The sequence below is a fragment of the Notolabrus celidotus genome, chromosome 15 (assembly GCF_009762535.1).
Source record: "Notolabrus celidotus isolate fNotCel1 chromosome 15, fNotCel1.pri, whole genome shotgun sequence".
Taxonomy (NCBI): Eukaryota; Metazoa; Chordata; class Actinopteri; order Labriformes; family Labridae; genus Notolabrus; species Notolabrus celidotus.
The window spans coordinates 30,921,581-30,939,964 of NC_048286.1; the positions used below are offsets into that span (position 1 = coordinate 30,921,581).

The 18,384-nt window shown below is 40.9% G+C and overlaps 1 protein-coding gene across 1 annotated transcript in view; it reads left to right on the plus strand.

Annotated features, from left to right (window-relative positions):
• Positions 1-18,384, plus strand: part of brinp2 (bone morphogenetic protein/retinoic acid inducible neural-specific 2) — a 330,627-nt gene that overhangs the window by 200,111 nt on the left and 112,132 nt on the right. The window contains exon 5 of the mRNA XM_034702125.1: positions 10,309-10,414. Coding sequence (XP_034558016.1) covers positions 10,309-10,414 — 106 coding nt within the window. The remainder of the gene's footprint in view (positions 1-10,308; positions 10,415-18,384) is intronic.

Genomic DNA, 18,384 nt, shown 5'->3' on the forward strand with positions numbered 1-18,384 from the left:
TAAGTGATGAGTAATGAGTTTTCAGCCTTTCTTTGTTGCCAGATGACTCCTACGTTTAGGGTTAGTGAACAGTTAATTATCAAAAGCATCAGTAGCAGCAGGTTAATTCATAACGGCACAGGAAACACAGACACATGCTCATATAGGTAGGGTCATTTTCTGCAGACCAGCTAAATGAAGACACATTAAATCACTTTGAGGGACAGTGGGGGTCCCGAGTCTTTGGCACCAATATTCTGGGGGTCGCGGGCTGAAAAGTTTGGGAACCCCTGGTCTAAATGATGTTGCCATATCTGTATGTGGCGTGTCTCCATGTTGAACGTAAAACAAACACAAAGCAGACGCCACTCAGACCAGTCAGTTAATTTAGTGTTGGTGACTAATGATGGATATACTGTATATGGCAGAGGCGGATGATGAGTCTCCACCTGAGCAGCCATGGCCTGATCTCACGTCCATGTTTGAGGTTCTGGAAATAGAGAATGCACTCATGCATTGTGGAAATATGTTTCCATTATTTCAAAAAGTGGTTTAGAATCCTTTTAAAAATTCACAACTTAAACTGAAGTAGAAATATGACTGAGCAGCTTTCCCTTGCATTTGAGTAATATCTGATCAGGAGGATCTATATTCTACTAGACTCGCAAAACAAATAGAAGTTAGTTAAATCAGTATGAATAAAACAAAATTAATACCAAAAATAAAACTAGTGTTAAGTTGATACAAAATTGATTTAAGCCCTTAAATGCCCTTAAAACATCCAGAGGCAGAGTTTCAGAGTTATGGTTCATAAAAACAGAAAGTTCTCTCTCCTTCTTTATGCATATCTGTTCCTGCTGGTTGGATGTATGAGAGCTGCGGATGTGAAAGGTGATGTCACACACCTACGTACACAGACAGAACCACTAGGCTTTACCAGAGTCAACATCTGATGACAGACATGGGTTGTTTGTTTGAGGCTAAAGCCAGTTCCATGTGATAAAACCACACCTGCACACTCCTGATGACGTGTGTGCAGCATCTCCCCCTGAGCTGCAGCAAAATCTAGACACTGTCCAGACACCAAGGGAGGGGAGGCGTTGGCCTATGACATCACCTCAGGCTGGTGATATAATGAAGCTAAATAAACTGTGGATGGAGGGATGGCTATGGAAGACTGAGGGTGACATGACGAAGAAGATGATGGAAATAGGCGGTGATAGGGAGGAGGAGAAACTGGTAATGAACCAGACCAGGAGAAAAAAAACAAAACAGCAGTGATAGGATGGACTCACTCTGAGGGAGGCTGTTGGACTGACATGATCTGCAGGTGATGAGAGCAGCTGATGACTACAGGAAATATAAGCACATGATTTGCATGCATAATACAGACTTTTGAGTCTCACTGCTCTTCACAAGAACTGCTCACAAACTGCAGCTTTGATCCCTGATATCAAATCACACATTTTTATGCAAAAATAAAAAACACAAAAACATTGCATCCACACTTTTTGAGTCTAACCCAAGGTCTCCAAACAAGACGTGCCACAAATATATTTGACATGTCAATCCAAAGCCACAAAGGTGGACTTTCAGAAGTATGAACTCATTTATTTCTAGCTTGAAAATCTGAGCAGAATGATGTCATTAATCACAATAACTCAGGAGGAATCTGTGCCTGAGCCTCCTTTTTTTTTTCACTCCACTGTTTCCTCTAATGACAAAATGATCTAATTAGATCGTGGAACATGGAGCTGCATATATTTGCATATTAATGAAGGAACGTAACAAAACACATTTTTTTCTCCTCGGTGCTTTAAAATGAGCGACTGTGGCATTTACGGATACAGATGTAGATTAGACATCAGGCGGTACACGTCTTCTTTTATTCATTGATTCAAACATTCATCTAATCTCATCAGTATGTATACTTAATATCCCATTCAAATAAAACTAATTTAAAAAGTGCTGTTATGGACTTGTTCTATAATGAAATGAATAAAGCTGCTTTCCCCCGGTGAAGACTGACAGGCAGGTAAATAACTCTGTCCTTTAGTGAACAGCCAGTGATTTTGCACATCCGCCCACCCACAAACACACTCTTCAAACTGCACACCCAACAAACACACTCCTACTTCTGAAGAGCATCCTTTACATGTTTTTTTTTTTTTTTCTAAATGAGGATCTGTGGTGTGCGAGCCACCTGCCGCGTCGCTTTCTGCCAGATCAACTCATCAGGGGGAGAGGAAGCGACACTGAGTGGGAGGTACTTGACCTGTGTCCATGAACGCCTCTGGGCTGCGTGTCGCTGCAGCAGCCAGCGGGAGGTGGGAGGGGAATACATTATCTTTATCTCCAGTAACAAAGTGGAGGAAATGAAATCAAACAACCCAGTTTAGTTTAGTGTTTTTACCAAACAGGAGCTTCTGTAGCAGCTTATGTGAAAGCTTCTCTTTTGGAAACAAGAGAAAATAGATGTGTGTAGTGCAACAAAATCAGCTGGAACCTGCATTCAACACTTTACTCCTCTCTACACCTCAGCATGTTGGAGTGAAAAGAGTTTTAATCAGGCCGTATAGCCTGCTGCCTATAGGGCCCTGCAGGGTTTAGGAACCACCTGTGGTAAAGAAAGAAAATAACCTGAAACTAAAGGCTCCCGCTACGATCTCTGTTTACTTTGAGATTCAGAGCATGTTCTGTTAATCTACAGCTGATACATGTTGCTGTTTATCATACAGACATGATTACATGGAAGAATAGAGAGGAGGCCGATGAGGGGGATCCCGGAAGTGCTGTAATTGAAGGAAATACAATGCCGCCAAGCCGACCAATCACAGGGCTTGCGTTCTGCGTCGATTCTGCGTATTTACATTTTGGAAGAAGTGCACGTCAGGTACATGCGTAGGCCTCTGTGTAGGTACAGGAGCTACGCCGACCCCCGTCGTAGGCTACACCGTTGATTCGACGCAGAAGTTTAACCCTTGTATTATGTTGAAAAAAATTACATTCATTATGTTGCGGGTCATTTTGACCCGCACTGTGAAAATCCACTCAAAAAAGTAAAAAAACAGGTTAAACCAATAACAACTCTAATTTATGTTATATAAACATTTAGATAAGAGACATACAATACATTTTTAATTCCAACACTATATTAAAGAACTATTTAGTTCATGTTTTTCTCTCTAAACGAACACTTTTTTTTTCATTTAACTTGCCCTATTTTCTCAGATTTTCGATGTTTAACATTTTCAGTGTTCTCCACATGATGGACAGAATGTAACTGTGTGCTTTCTGCAGAAGTAATTCTTGCATTTCACACAAGAGGTACTTGTTTTACTGTCCTCTCGGGTGGGACAGACCTGGCATCTTTTCCATTTCTTTACAACTGTATCCACTGGATCCATTGCAGGTTGGTTGGATGACCTGAGCTTGACCTTTTAAATGAGAGCAGCAGCTGCTGGGGATCGAGCTGGCCTGGCTCGACTCTGGATCTTGGGAGTGACGAGTGCTTTGCCGAGTTCTTTTCTTCTGTAGTCCAGGATCATTTGTGGCTTCATGTCTTCTCTTGTGCTCAGAGATGCATCTTCGTGCATTGTGCTCATTACAAGAACATTTTTGTTTCTCTTTGGGGAAGTATGAAACAACTGTTGCTTTCTCAGTGAAAACTAATTTTGATGATAATGATTGCTGCATTCCTCGGTTTTCATCTGATGGAGAGACAACGGCAGACTCGTCCTCTGAATCCTCCTCATCGTAGGAAAATTGACAATCTGGATCATCAATAACATTGTCCTGTCTCTGAAAGATCCTCTGTCTCTAAAATCTCTTTCTCTGTATTACTACCCCAGTTCAAAATCTGTGATAAAGCTTCTTCAGCTGTAATCCTTCTGGAGCTCATTTTTGGTGTGTTTGTCAAAGAGATGACATGAGAACAGTGAAAAGGACAAGGGAGAGAAAGTTCCTCCTCTACACACACCTGGGTCTCTGGGTCTGAATGGCTATTCAAAGGCACTCAAAAAAAAGTACATCAAAGAGACATGTATATTTGATCTGAACAGCTAATTTACCCACAGTAAAGCGTCTGGGTCAAAATGACCCTTAAAGTTCAAATCTGTTTTAGAAAACCATCCAATGAGGACTTGGTTATCTTACTCACAGGCGACGCCCCCAGCTTCATTCATTCAGCTGAGATAGAGGAGTACACACACTGCTCTCACCTCTCCCTGCATCACTCCTGTGTACCCAGTCTTTGGTCTGAATCAGGCCCCCATACAGAGATGTGCTGCTGAACATGTGACTGATTACATCACTTGAAATGGGAACGTAAAAAAAAAAAAGCTTTTAGGCTTGTAAGAAAACACTCACTTCTCTGCTGTGTTTGCATAATGCACCTTGTTGAATAAACATTAAAAACAAAGTGGTCCAGGTTGAACGATCCTCTCAGTTAAAGGGCTCTTGGGAGTTTTCAACAGAGGTAGAGACGGGGGTGGCAGCTCTCTGGTGGATAAGCACTGAAGTTCTTCACTTGAGTTGCAAACAAGCACGGTGTGTTTCTGCTGTAATACTTCTCTGAAAGCTTTCATGGTTTCTGCCAACAAAGACAGTAAAACACAGCGCTGCGGTGACAAAATTATAATGTTTGCAAACACAAACAAATGGAAAGCAGACGTGTAAATCATATCCACAATATCTGTCGGTAACAAACTGCTTCACTGTAGAAACTCTCTCTAAAAATGAACAGTTCATAACCCTTGGTCTGAAGACTCTTAACAAACAGAGCATATCTAGACTGTACTCTATGTTCTGTTATTAACAAAGACCCAACAACAAGACAGGATCAGATCCAGTCCCATCTTACAGACAGGACTCAGTCTGATCTCATCTTAATCCACCATGAGCAGAGCACTTTGCAGCATTTAGCAAGTTACAGCGGCAAGGACAAACTTCCTTTAACAGGCAGTCACCTCCAGCAGGACCAGACTCATGTCGTTTTGGAGGAGCTCTGAGGGAGGAGGGGAGGGGTTAGACGGAGTCCTGAAGAAATGCTACATTCAAATTCATGCAAGTTTTCCGAGACTGCCAACCCCAGCTTTAAGTTGAGTAGAAACTTATTTTGATCAGCTGTCAATCAAAAAACATGAAGAAGATACAACAGTCGAGTTTTATTCAATATTAAAGTGAAACTCATCTTAGAGGATTTGTGTGGTTTAAGAACAACTCCTCCTCCTCCTCCCTCTCCTTTGAGCTCCCTCTGCTTCTGGCCTGTATTTTCATTTTGTAATCTTTTATTCATCTCTGTGTTCTTATTTGAAACATTTTGTGGGGGTATGTGTGTCTTTGTAGTTTCTTGAAGGCCATCGTCCTTTTCTTTGTATGAAAGAGTGTAAAGATGTGAGGAACAAGGCTCTCGCTGAGGCAGAAACCCGCTCAGGCTGCATCATTTACCACATTGTGTGATTAAGCTGGCGATGGCTCCATATCCATCTTCTCATTCTAATTGAACTATCTGGAGCGCTCACTCTGGAAATTAGTTATTTGTTGGGTCCTTGCTCATTCTTTCTTAACGGTCTTTGTCTTTCTTTCTTTCTCTGCACTCTATCTTTTTGACTTTAATTTATCTTTAGTCCTGCTTTTTTCTTTAATTAGCAGCTCTAATCTCAGCTCAGAGTCTTACACAACGTGTTGTTTTTCTATCACAGTTTCCATGATGTGCGTCTTAGATGCACTAATATCCAGGTCAGACATTTGTGCTACAATAAATATTTGATTGACCTTGATGGCAGAAACTTCAGAGACATCACTTCAGCTCAGAGAGAAAAAATAGTCAACTTAGTCCCAGTGAGACACAAACATGACTAAGTTTCTTTCTTTGTTCCTCTCTTTCTACAGAAACACAGAGCAGGGCTGTAAGAGAGAGAACATGACGATGCTCCAAACACAAAACAAAGTTTACAAATTACAGTTATGCTCAATTTTTAAGGACATCAAACAGCCAATCCAGTCTTTTGTTTCCACATTAGTTTTTTATCTAGATATATTTCCACTGGAGTGTTTGGCTCACAAGATAATGTACATAACATTCATTTGAAGTTCCTGCAAGTCATACACGCCATGATTATCTGTATTTGTTTCATGAATCTTAATGTGCAATGTCCATGACAAAGGTAAGGAGAGCTAAAATGAGTTAAGTAAAAACAATAATAAAAAACATGCAGAAATTAAAAAGGCAGTGATGAGTTAAGAAATAAAAGCACATTTTAAAAAGTGTGTTTTGAAAAGAGGACAAGGATGTGGCTTGCCTGATCTCCTCCAGCAGGTCATTCCAGACTGCAAAGGCCTGGTCGCCTCTGGTTTTTAACTTCGCCCTTGGGAGTTCCAAGAGGGACCTTCTGGAGGATCTCAGGCAGCAGTTGGGGACATACATTTTAAGGCATTCACTTAGGTACTCAGGGGCCAGTCCATTTATGGCTTTAAAAGTGAGAGTTAAAATCTTAAAGTCAATTCTAAAACCCACAGGCAACAAGTGAAGGGAGGCTAAAATTGGTGTGATGTGTTCCCTTTTCTTGGTGTGTGTGAGGAGTCTGGCAGCGGTGTTTTGGACTCACTGGAGTTTTGAGAGGTTGTGTTTGCTTAGGCAGGTGTAGAGTGAGTTACAATAATCTAATCGGGAAGTGATGAATGCATGGATGACAACTTCTAGGTTATGGTGTGAAAGGAAGGGCCTGATCTGGGAGATTTTGCGTAGCTGATAGAAACAAGACTGGACTGTGGTTTTGATATGTTGATTGAAGTGAAGGTCTTTAAAGGTGATGCCAAGATTCTTGCAGTGGGGGGTTATATATCCCTGTCCAGCTCTCTCTCTCTTATTCTCCTCTATCCCTCTTTCAAACCCCAACTCAGTCTCAGCAGATGTGTGTCTAACATGAGTCTGGTCCTGCTGGAGGTTTCTGCCTGTTAAAGGAAGTTTGTCCTTGCCACTGTAACTAGCTAAATGCTGCAAAGTGCTCTCCTCATGGTGGATTAAGATGAGATCAAACTGAGTCCTGTCTGTAAGATGGGACTGGATCTTATCCTGTCTTGATGTTGGGTCTTTGTTAATAATAGAACATGGAGTACGGTCTAGACCTGCTGTTTGGAAAGCGTCTTCAGATAATGTGATGTGTTGCTATATAAATAAAGATTGATTAAGTTTTTACAGCAGACCTGGTTGCATTGTCATAACACTGATGGTAGATGTCCAATTTCCCTGAACCACCTTAGCAGCAGGTTCACTGTTAGATCATGAATAATTAAATGAAAACATAAAGCTTTATACAGAAACATCCACTGTAATCATGAGGTCCATCCAAACACTTCACATCTTTGGACTGCCTTAATTTTCAACTGTTTAATATTTCAGTAGATACTAAGTTCACACAGTGCATAGTCCTAAATAATTAATGAATAACTAATCACAAACTATGCAATGTCAAACTAGGGGCAGCGTTTTTGGTTGCATTCCTGGGTTTAAGATGCAACACAATGTCCCTGAATGACTCGAACAGCATAAGCACCTGAGGGCAACATGACACACACACAATGCAGTGAGAGTGGGAGGAGTTCATAGCAGCTACAGCCTTTTTTTGCTTGATTTTTTTAATGAAATTATTTTGTGCAAATTGTTCCATCTAATAATGCTGATCTAATTAACTCAAAATGATTGTATGTTACTCCTGCAACAACGCCAAGCATAACATATTTTATACATCAGTTTTTGAGACCTCTACATCATCAGTGTGATACATTTTTAATGAAAAAACCTGACGTATACAATCAGATACATGCAGTGCACGGATAATCCACCAGGTGTGCACCAGAAGGACGTCACTTGAGGCATCCAACATGGCAGCTGTGGATCAGAGACCCACTCGAGGTTCTTCAGGGATATTTTTGCCAATTTTGAAAAAGTTTGGATGAAAAAAACTTTCAAATTGTTCCTGAAACTTCAAGAGGAATAGTTACTGTATTGATGCAATGTAAAACTAATTAATATTTCATAACTTAATTTATAGTCAAACCGTGTGAAATTGTGTGTATCAAAATTGATACAGCAGGTATTTATTTGCAGACCTGTCAATCAAATTTTTATAAAATTTCATACATTATGCATTCCATAAAGTAACATACAGTCTTTTTATTATTGAAGAATATGTTTACATGACATTGTTAGGTATATTTAGGTTAGATATTGAGATATTTATAACGTTTATTGCATTTTTATATAAAAACCTGCTGTATCGTGATGATTGATGACCAGGCCTCCCTGGCACGCCTTCAGCTAGTTCAGAATGCTGCTGCTCAGCTTTTAACTTGCACCCTTAAGCGAGAGCACATAACCCCCATCCTTACGAACATGTAGCTATGTGGCTATGCTAACTAGCGCTAGAACGTATCCATGATAAATAAAAATCATCCACTAGATCTTCAAATCTGCAGATGTGGGGAGTAAAATCGACCTTTGCCAGAAAGGCAGCAGGACCTTTCTGAAGGATTGGTCACAGATTTTGTGTTGCTTGTTGTTTTATTTGACAGTATGTAGACGTGTGTCTTGGTACACAGCTACAGCTATGAACATGTAGCTATGTGGCTATGCTAATTAGCTCTAGCACTTATCCATGACAAATAAAAATCCTCCACTAGATCTTCAAATCTGCAGACGTGGGGAGTAAAACCGACCTTTGTGTTTATTAAGACAGCCTACAACTAGCATGCCTCCCTCCTAAGCTCCTTGTTAGCACACATGTGTGCAGGTAATGAAAAACGGAGGAGGGATTCAGTATTATTTTATACAGTCTATGGGCTGAACAAGCTCCGAGCTCTGACTCCGTGACAGACCGGATATTGTTGTTACGTAACAAAAACACGGAAGTCTGAAACGGCTCGTTTCACACACATTTACAGAAAGGTGGAGAAATCAGAACAGGGGCAGAATGGATTTTTTTCATTCCCGGGGGGTTTGTAGACATGCCAGGGACACATATTTCAGGTAGAGAACCATTAAAAAGTCCATTTTGCATGATATGTCACCTTTAAAACATATTCTTACTCCTTGGCTTTTAACCAAGCTTGAGAGTTGTGTGGTCTCTGTCTCCGTCTGTTCTTTTATTGGATTTGGATTTGCTCTTACTGTGTTTTTATTCTTTTTAAGTGTTTAATTTGTTTTATCATGATTCTTTTACTTTATTCCACTTTATTTTCTTATTTTACCTCACTGTGCAGTACTTTGCTAAACTTGATTGGTTTTTTTTAAATGTCCTATATAAATAAAGTGGATTGCACTGGTTGAATGTTGCCAGGGCTCCCTGGTAAATAATTGTCTTTTGCTCATTGACTTCCACCGAAAATTTAACAATTCAGAGAAGAAATATAAGATAAATTAGTTAATTTTTTTAGCCGTGCAGTAGATACAAAATAGGTATGATGTTGTTTTGCAATACGGAAAAATTTATTTCTAGTTTTGAAATTACTTTGGGAACATTTTGAAGGAAACTCAAAGTTTAATAGGCTAAAAATGTTGTTTTTATACGTTTTAGTTTGTTTAAAAAATAAGAAACTGTGAGTCAAAAAAAATGCACCAAAATGCCTGATGTATCAAATATGATAGAAATGTATGAAAATTGTTGTTTAATTAATTTTTTTTAATTTCTCAGAAGGTCCAATAAACACTCCATTTTCAAAGAATTTCAATTTTCTGGCAATTCTTTGATGGTTCAGGCTTTACAGGGTTAAGAAGAGGTATTTATGATTAGTTTGCAAGCATTGAAACCATGCAACACCTTTAGTATCAGATGCATCTACATGATGAGTTTTGACCATGAGTCAAACACACAGGAAACAATGATACAGTCAGACTTCTGTTATTGAACCCAGCAGCTGAAATTCACTCCACTTAACACACCCTTCTCTTTCTCCCCCTCATCCTGCTTTTTTCAAACTTAAAATCCTCTCTCACAAACAGCTGCATTAGCTTTTTCTTTCAAACTCCCTCTCCTTACTCCCTCTCCTCCTCCGCCGTCCTCCGCGAGACAGCCGGCACATAGCAGCCAGCTGTGGCTGCAGGTGTGGGAGTGAAGCAAAAAGATGGCGATAGTTGTCTCTGCTGTCAGAGGGCTTCACCACATCCACTCCCACAGCTGCCTTCACACGCTGCGCCTGCCACGAGCCGCATACTTCACTTCTAGAAATGGGAACAAACATCTGCCTCGCACACTGTTAATGTGGCATTTTATAAAAAAAATAAAAGGAAACATATTTTCTATAAGGATCTGTTCTTTTTCTGTTTCCTAGGTAACAGAAACAAGGACCGGCCCTCTTGGCTGCAGCAACTATGACAGTTTGGATTCGGTTAGCTCGGTGTTGGTGCACAGCCCCGAAAACAAGATCCACCTGAAGGGTAAGGCTAAAAACCACACACACACACACTCATGCATAGAAATGCACACTCTCTCATGTATGTCCATCTCAAATTCATTCACACACACACACACACACAGAGTCACAGCCCTGGAGATCAGGCAAGGAAGGAATGAGATTTTTCTGCACACACACATGCTTGAGCACACACTCCATCCACCATCCTGCCAAGTCTCTCACCTCCTGTGTGTAGTAGTTGGCCGAGATGACCCTTTACTTTACGCTGCAGTAGTTTATATGTCTGTTCTGCCTGACTGGATCTCGGTCTCATGGGGAATCTGTTATCTTACCAGGCTGTAGATAGACTGTGTCTGGCTTCACTGTCCCCGGCACAAGACAACACAACACACTCAGCTACACTTGGACTCACAACGAGTCAAGCAAAGTAGAAATGATCCACTGACTTACGTTCGTGTTTATTAAACTTAAGACTAAATTATCACCTGATGACTTTTAAAACCTCACTTTTAATCAATCACACTGTTCAAATTGGATCTGGGACTTCCTCCAGATCTGTGTCTGGTCCGTCTCCGATCCGCTGCGGTCCAGGACTGTGGGACAGCTGGAGTCATGTGACCGAGGTTTCTCAATGTAATTACTGCATCATTAAATATCCTCCTCCTCTCCTCATCCATGTTGTCTTTCTGGCCCTCTGAAAACCTCTGACCTGTTGACTCCAGGCCTGGCTCCGCTCATCATAACGGTTTGTTGTTGTAGTTAAGTGAAATACGATCTGGTGATAACACTGAGCGTTTTATTTTGAAATTTAGCAGGTGTTTTCATTTTGTTTTGGTGCCTGACTTCCTGTCCCACTCCATCTGCTCTGTTGAGATTAATGCATCGTGCTCCGGCATCTGGCAAAAATAGAAGTCTTGCGTATCTGATCCTGAGAAATGCAACAGAGCGGATCCAGTGGAAGTTAACACATTGACTAGAAATAGAAACCTATCAGATCTGGTGCCGTGACGGTTCGGAAACAGAGCGGACATGATCTGGAAGAATTTTGCCGTTAGAGACGGCTATAAAGCAACGAGTCAAACCTGTGTCAGACTGGATATCATGGAATATTTGAGTGATGTTTACAGCTGGTATGTATACGTACATGGTTCTGTAGGAGTTTGTTGCCTCTAATAGACTTGTATGTCGCTATTTGATTCTTTGAACTTGACTTTTAAACACTTTTAAACAGATCATTTTCAGGACTTCCTGTCCTGCTGCATCTGCTCTGTGCATGTTGATGCATCATGCTCCTGCAACCAGCAAAAATAGAGGTCTTGCTGGATCCGTTGCTTTCCAGCGTGCCAGATCAGAGACACAGACGTAACGCAACAGAGTGGATCCAGTGGAAGTTAACACATTGACTAGAAATAGAAACCTATCAGATCTGGTGCCGTGACGGTTCGGAGACAGAGCGGACACGATCTGGAAGAATTTTGCCTTTAGAGATGGCTATAAAGCAACGAGTCAAACCTGGGTCAGACTGGATATCATGGAATATTTGAGTGATGTTTACAGCTGGTATGTATACGTACATGGTTTTGAAGGAGTTTGTTGCCTCTAATAGACTTGTATGTCGCTATTTGATTCTTTGAACTTGACTTTTAAACAGATCATTTTCAGGACTTCCTGTCCTGCTGCATCTGCTCTGTGCATGTTGATGCATCATGCTCCTGCAACCAGCAAAAATAGAGGTCTTGCTGGATCCGTTGCTTTCCAGCATGCCAGATCAGAGACACAGACGTAACGCAACAGAGCGGATCCAGTGGAAGTTAACACATTGACTAGAATAGAAACCTATCAGATCTGGTGCCGTGACGGATATGAAAGGACATGGATCTGGTGGAAATTGGCCGTGAGCATGCAAGTACTGCTGAACGAGTCAGTGTCACAGTGTCAGCCTCAAGTAAAAAACATGCATTGTTGACATTTAGCAGCACTCATCTTCCAGTACACTCTTCACTTAACGAATGAAGACCTAATTAAGACGAGTTATGTCTTGTTATTCACGGCTCTGATGCAAATATAAAAGAGCCCCCAATTACAAAAACCCTTTATGATCTGCATCAGAGTATGGCATTTTTTTAAGGCACTTGTAGGATGTCAGATTGGGTTTTGAATTCTCTTTTAAAAAAGGGGGTTATTGTAAGTTTAAAATATAAGGTTGCATTAATATTCAGCCTTTTAGTGTTGTGTTAGTGAGGCTGTTCTTTACGTCTGTGGGAATCAGACACACTTGAAACAGCTCTTAATCATCAGTTTAATCAATCCAGTTTATTCCTCATGTCTCATAGGGGTTCCCAGTCGCCCCTTTTCACATTCCCAACACAACCCTGCCGTCACCACGCCGGTGTATTTGCATACTGACCCTGCAACGGCGCAATATTAGTGTCCCAGTGTGTGTGAGGTTTTATCTTGCTTTCGGTGTTGAGGAAGCACAAGAGGTTGGAGCTTCATGTATAAACACACACTCAGACATCCATACACACACATTCAGTGCCGTTCTACCTTCCCTGCCCCGCCGGCCCCACACTGATCCCGTCTGTGACGCCTCCGTTAGTACCTCCAGTGTCAGCACAGCGGTGGGATCCCCTTGGTGCCACTGTGACGCCTCTGTGACATTTTTATTGAAGGTGAGATGTTACAGGGACGTAAATATCGTGCCTTTAACTGGCAATATGAAAAGAGCTTGTGACAATTTGACTTGAGCCATTTACACACCTAGAGCTCAAACCGAAGGCATGGGAGTCTGTTGCCATGGCAGTGAACTGGCAGTAATGGCTGGTATCGCAGCAGTGGTGTGTGTCCTTGTGTTCGCACTGGTCCACATCACTGCTAGTGTTGATCCTGATGAGTCTGAACATGATGTGAAAACTTGGACTTTCTGAAACACTTTGATGATACCACATCAGCATAATAAACTCACTTTGTGGGTGCTCTCAGCTGAGCTTTTGCTACTTTGTACTATCATTGATGAAGTTAAATAATACAGAGAAAGGTATGTTTAATGTCTGATTCCATAAAAGTTGGGACATTAAATGTTCTGAGGACAGATTGGATGGTTTCAAATAATTCATAAAATCCATTTTTGATGGAAAATAACACAAAAACAACATATTTAATGTTGAAAATGAGAAATTTGATTGTTAGATCTAAAGTATATTCTCATCTTAAATTAGATGCCACCAACACCTTTCAAAAAAGTTAGGACTTGGCATGTTTATCATTGTGCTGCATCACCTCTCTAACACTGTAAATGTTTGGGAACAGAGGAGACCAATTTCTGGAGTTAAGAAAGTGACATGTGGTCTCATTCTTACCTGATACAGGATTTCAGCCGCTCTGCAATCCTGGCTCTCCTTTGTTGTTATCTTTGTGTCATCATGCACCAATTTTTCCCAATGGTTGAAAAGTCAGCTCTGCAAGCATGCTAGTTTAGCAACTGGACTCCTCTACTACAGAGCCATGCTGTTGTAATACCTGCAGAATGTGGTTTGGTATTCTCTTGCTGTATTTTGCATTATGCAAGGTCTTCCCTGAAAAGGGCCTTGATTGGATGACAGCATATGTTGGTCCTAAACCTGTTTATATTGTTCAGCATCAATGGAGCCTTCACAGATGTGTAAGCTACCCATGCCATGGACACTTATGCATCCCTGTTCCAATCATGGATGCTGGCTTTTGGAGTGTGCTCTGATAACAAGCTGAAAGATCCCTCTCCTCTTTAAAGCAGAGGATGTGGCGTCCATGATTTCCAAATAGAATGTCAACTTTTGTCAGACCACAGGACAGTTTTCCACTTCACCTCAGGACACAGGAAGTTGCAGTCATTTCTGAATGATGGTTGATGTTTTGCTTAAACAAAAGCCCAAAAACAGACCAAGGAATTCTTATTTAGAAATCAACCTAGTCTGTCTTTCTTGTAGGGCTTTCACAACAGGTGTGAGGAGTTTGCATTTTACATGACTTCACTGATGTTTAGACCGAGACTTAATTTTAAGGCTCTGCATGGGTTTAACATCCTCAGTTACTCAATTTTAATTCAAATTCATACAACGTTATCAATCCCTCTAGGGAAGGACGGCTCAGATTTTAAATTAAAAAACATAAATAAAACACAGTGATATACAGAAAATAATTAATCAATGTATGCATATAGTATAATGAATGAAGGGAGAATAAAATGACAAGTTTAATAAAAGCATAAAAAAGATATATAAAGATATATAAAAGGAGCAGGTGGATGAATAATTCTGAATAGTGGAAGTTTTAAAAGCACAGAAACAAGCTGCCTTGGTGGTAAAAGAGACATTTAACCAAAAAGAACATGTAGAAGAAGCAGCTTCAAGACTTCTGGAGGATCAGCAGGTTACAAAGGAAACTCAAATCTCTGTGCTTCACTTCAATGATCTCAGGGAAGATTTTAACAGTACAGTTCAGAATGTTTCTGTCTTGATCTGCGAGGCTGCGAGACTAACAGATAAATGAAAAAAACACTGAAGACTCAACAACCGACTGAAAATAAATTTAGCTTACTTTTTAGCTTATCTCCCTCCTTGGCTCGGCCTGTTTAGAGGTACCTGAACACAGCAATCACTCTCTGATGAGGAAAAAAACCATCAGGATCTGCAGAGTCCCTCTCTACTTTCAAAAGACAGCTAAAGACCCAGCTCTTTAGGAAGCACTATGCACTTAGCTAGGCTGTTCTCCACTGTTGTCCCCAGTGGCAGATCATGTCTTCCAGCTACAAGTGACTCACACTGTCCTGCTCTACTCTGGGAATCTGTGTTCAGCTCTTGAGTGACCCAGCACTTGGTACTTTGGTCATTACTGTGGTGAAGTTAATTGTTGATGATGATAATGGAAGGTCTTAAATTGGTTGGTTGCTTCATTGTAGATGTTCCTTATTTCAAAAAAAAAAAAAAAATTCCTTACTTATTTTTGTGCATTACCTTTACACTCCTTGGCAGTACCTGCACCCAAATGGACTTGAAGCACTTTGTTACTCTTACTGATCTTGTTTCCTCTTGTCTAGATCTTCGCTTGTGTTGTTCTTGTTCTCGTATGTACGTCGCTTTGGATAAAAGCGTCTGCTAAATGACATTGTAACATCGTAACATGTGAAATGCTGAGAGCTCCTGTTCCCCTCTTTATACACCAAATAGATATTGAATAAGTTAACCATGGCCTGTGTTTAAGTGTTTTGTACCAGCTTTATTTTTTAATGCACCTCTGTTCAATGATATAAGATCTCCCCTGTAGCTTCATGAGTAAGACAACCAATAGCGAAGCGATGCTTTGGGTTAATTGTTTTTGCATGCACGCTTTGCTAAAATGAGCCATGTAAGGACTGTAAATCACGCGCCACAACAAGAGAGCTTCCTCAGATGACCTCTGGTGAACATGGCTGTTTTGTGAAGCTCTGTAATGAGTCTTTGGACTAAAGTAGCTGACATGCTGGTGCAGGCAAAAACCCAGCAGGCTCATTATTTTCCCTCCTTTTTGTACTTGTTAGCATCAGACAAATGCTTATCCCCCCCTCAGCACATTCAACATAACTGTAGACCAGCTCTGTGCTACATTGTGTCCTATATACTTTTGACACCATTGTTTTCAAAAGGTCAATCGAACGGTTGACAGCTTAAAGTGCTGCTTTTATTGGATGGTTGGGATAACTTTTCAGAGAACAACAGAACCTTTGTCCTCTAAGGTTTCTGTTAATGCCAACAAGCCCAGTCCCTCAAACTCATTACTCCAAAGGCTGGTCTGCTGATTGTGTCACTTCATTGCTTATACTGATTCTATTTCTTCTGTACTGCAACTCAAATTATTATCATAACTCTCTTGAACATTTTTTTGGGATATATGCATGTTCTGAAAGAAAGTACGCTTGTGGGCAAAGAGTCTAATGGACAACAAGATTAAAGGAACATAAAGAAAAGAGAATTTCAAAAAACCATTATCCTTCCTGGCCAGCCGGACTTGTCCTTTCTTTAAGGAGGAGAGATAGCATGTGGATTAATCACTAGCAATGTTCTGTAACCTTCTCCAAAGAGGAGACAAAACAAGGTCTTAACTTTCTTGTTATTTAAGTGTGTCTCGGAAACAGCACCTAATCCTAAGTGTAAGGTATCACACATTTTTTGAAGCCAGTGCTTCACAGCGGGTACTTCAAACATCTTCAGAGCTACAGTGTAATTTTCTTTTCTCCTGTAAGGCCAAAGGCAGTAGTGTGGTTGGACTGCAGTCAGTGCACCCTGTAATTCTGAAATGAAGAGCATTAGCATGGGATCTGGTTTGAAGGTGGTCCTCTTCAGTTCTTTGCAGCGTTTTAGGAGCTTTTAGCTGATGTTTTTGTTCCCCTGTAAGATTTTAAATTTTGTCTGTCTCATGACTGTCATGAACCTTGTTAATGGATTGATTGCTGCAAAAAAAAAGCTTCACTAAACCTCCTCTGCACCACCTGCCCTTCTAATGGCTCCTACAACCTCCAACCTCCAACACAATGAACCTTGTATACACATAATAAGACACCTTTCCTATCCACTGCTAGCAACAACAGGTTGGCCTTCAACACTGAGCCAGCGTGTGTCATCCCTACAAACAGTGATGAAGCTTTCCATTGGCTCGAAGGTCAGAGATGGAACATTTATACCGTATTTGTAAAGACTGTAAAGCCCTTACAGAGATTTTATATGCAAATGCTTTAAGAATTGAGGGCTAGGTGGTAGAGCAGGCACCCAATGTACGGAGGGGCAATACACTGTTTCAATACACTAAAAGTCAGAGGGACAACAGAAAAGGTCATTTTATGTTTGAAAATGAAAGTGTTACAACCCAGCTCATGGGGGGAAAGGGAAGTGTCATAAAACCAAGGTGTTAAGGGTAAACAAAGTTATTTATTACGAAAGAAGCAAAGAAATTGAGCATGTGATAAATGAGGCAGCTGAAAAGGACCGGTGAGGGCAGTCCAAAGGAACAAATAGTAGAACCAAAAGAGGACTCTAACCTAGAGTTTGGCTATCTGTTTCTAATGAAGCAAAATTCAAACAAGCACCTGCCTATAATAATAATAATAATACATTTTATTTATAAAGAGCTTTTCTAAAAACTCAAAGACCCTGCACAAAGGATAAAGCAACCCCAGGTTCGGTGCTTGGTGTCAGGTGGTAGGGAGAGGAGGTGGGCGTTGGAGGATCAGAGGTTACGGGAGGGGGTGTGGTGGTGGAGCAGGTCGGTGAGGTAAGAGGGGGCCTGGTTATGGAGGGCTTTGTGTGTGAGAAGGAGGATTTTAAAATGCATGCTATCTTACCTACAAAACCAAACAACCTAAGTGAACAGCACCCCTAACCTAGAGAAACTAACACAGTAAATCTTGAAGTGAATGGGCAATTAAAGCTAAACCCTGGTCCAGTTCAGGTCTAGTGCATCTGTACAAGAATAACAAGTCTCACAACTCAATCAATTCTAACACTCAACAATGCTAACACAGACTATGGGAGGCACGTAGCAAGTGTCTGTCTGATTGCCCGTCCTTCCAGCTGGCCGGTGCTTTAATCAGAGGGCTCTCCTCTGATTGGCCGAGTAGGTTTAGCTTGTTTTCCAATCCCCTGCAGCTTGCAGGACCTGGGGGAGGAGCACAATCGCACACACACATTCACAGACGCTACAGAAGATTCATTCATAAAACACACAGAGCAGAGGCGGGGGCTAGGACCGTAACAGAACAAGTATCTTATTGGCTTAGGTATCTGGTACCTTAAAAAAAATATATTATAAGTTTCATCCAGAACCTGCTATGGATTTAAGTGTTTTAGCCTTTAAGCTCCGTCTTTATTCACAATAATAAACAGCAGGTGTAATAATAAACTCTGTGTAGGTTATGTTCATTATCTAAAATCAATGTTTCTTATGATGCATATCATAGGTTTGTGATGCTGAGGAAAATAGCCA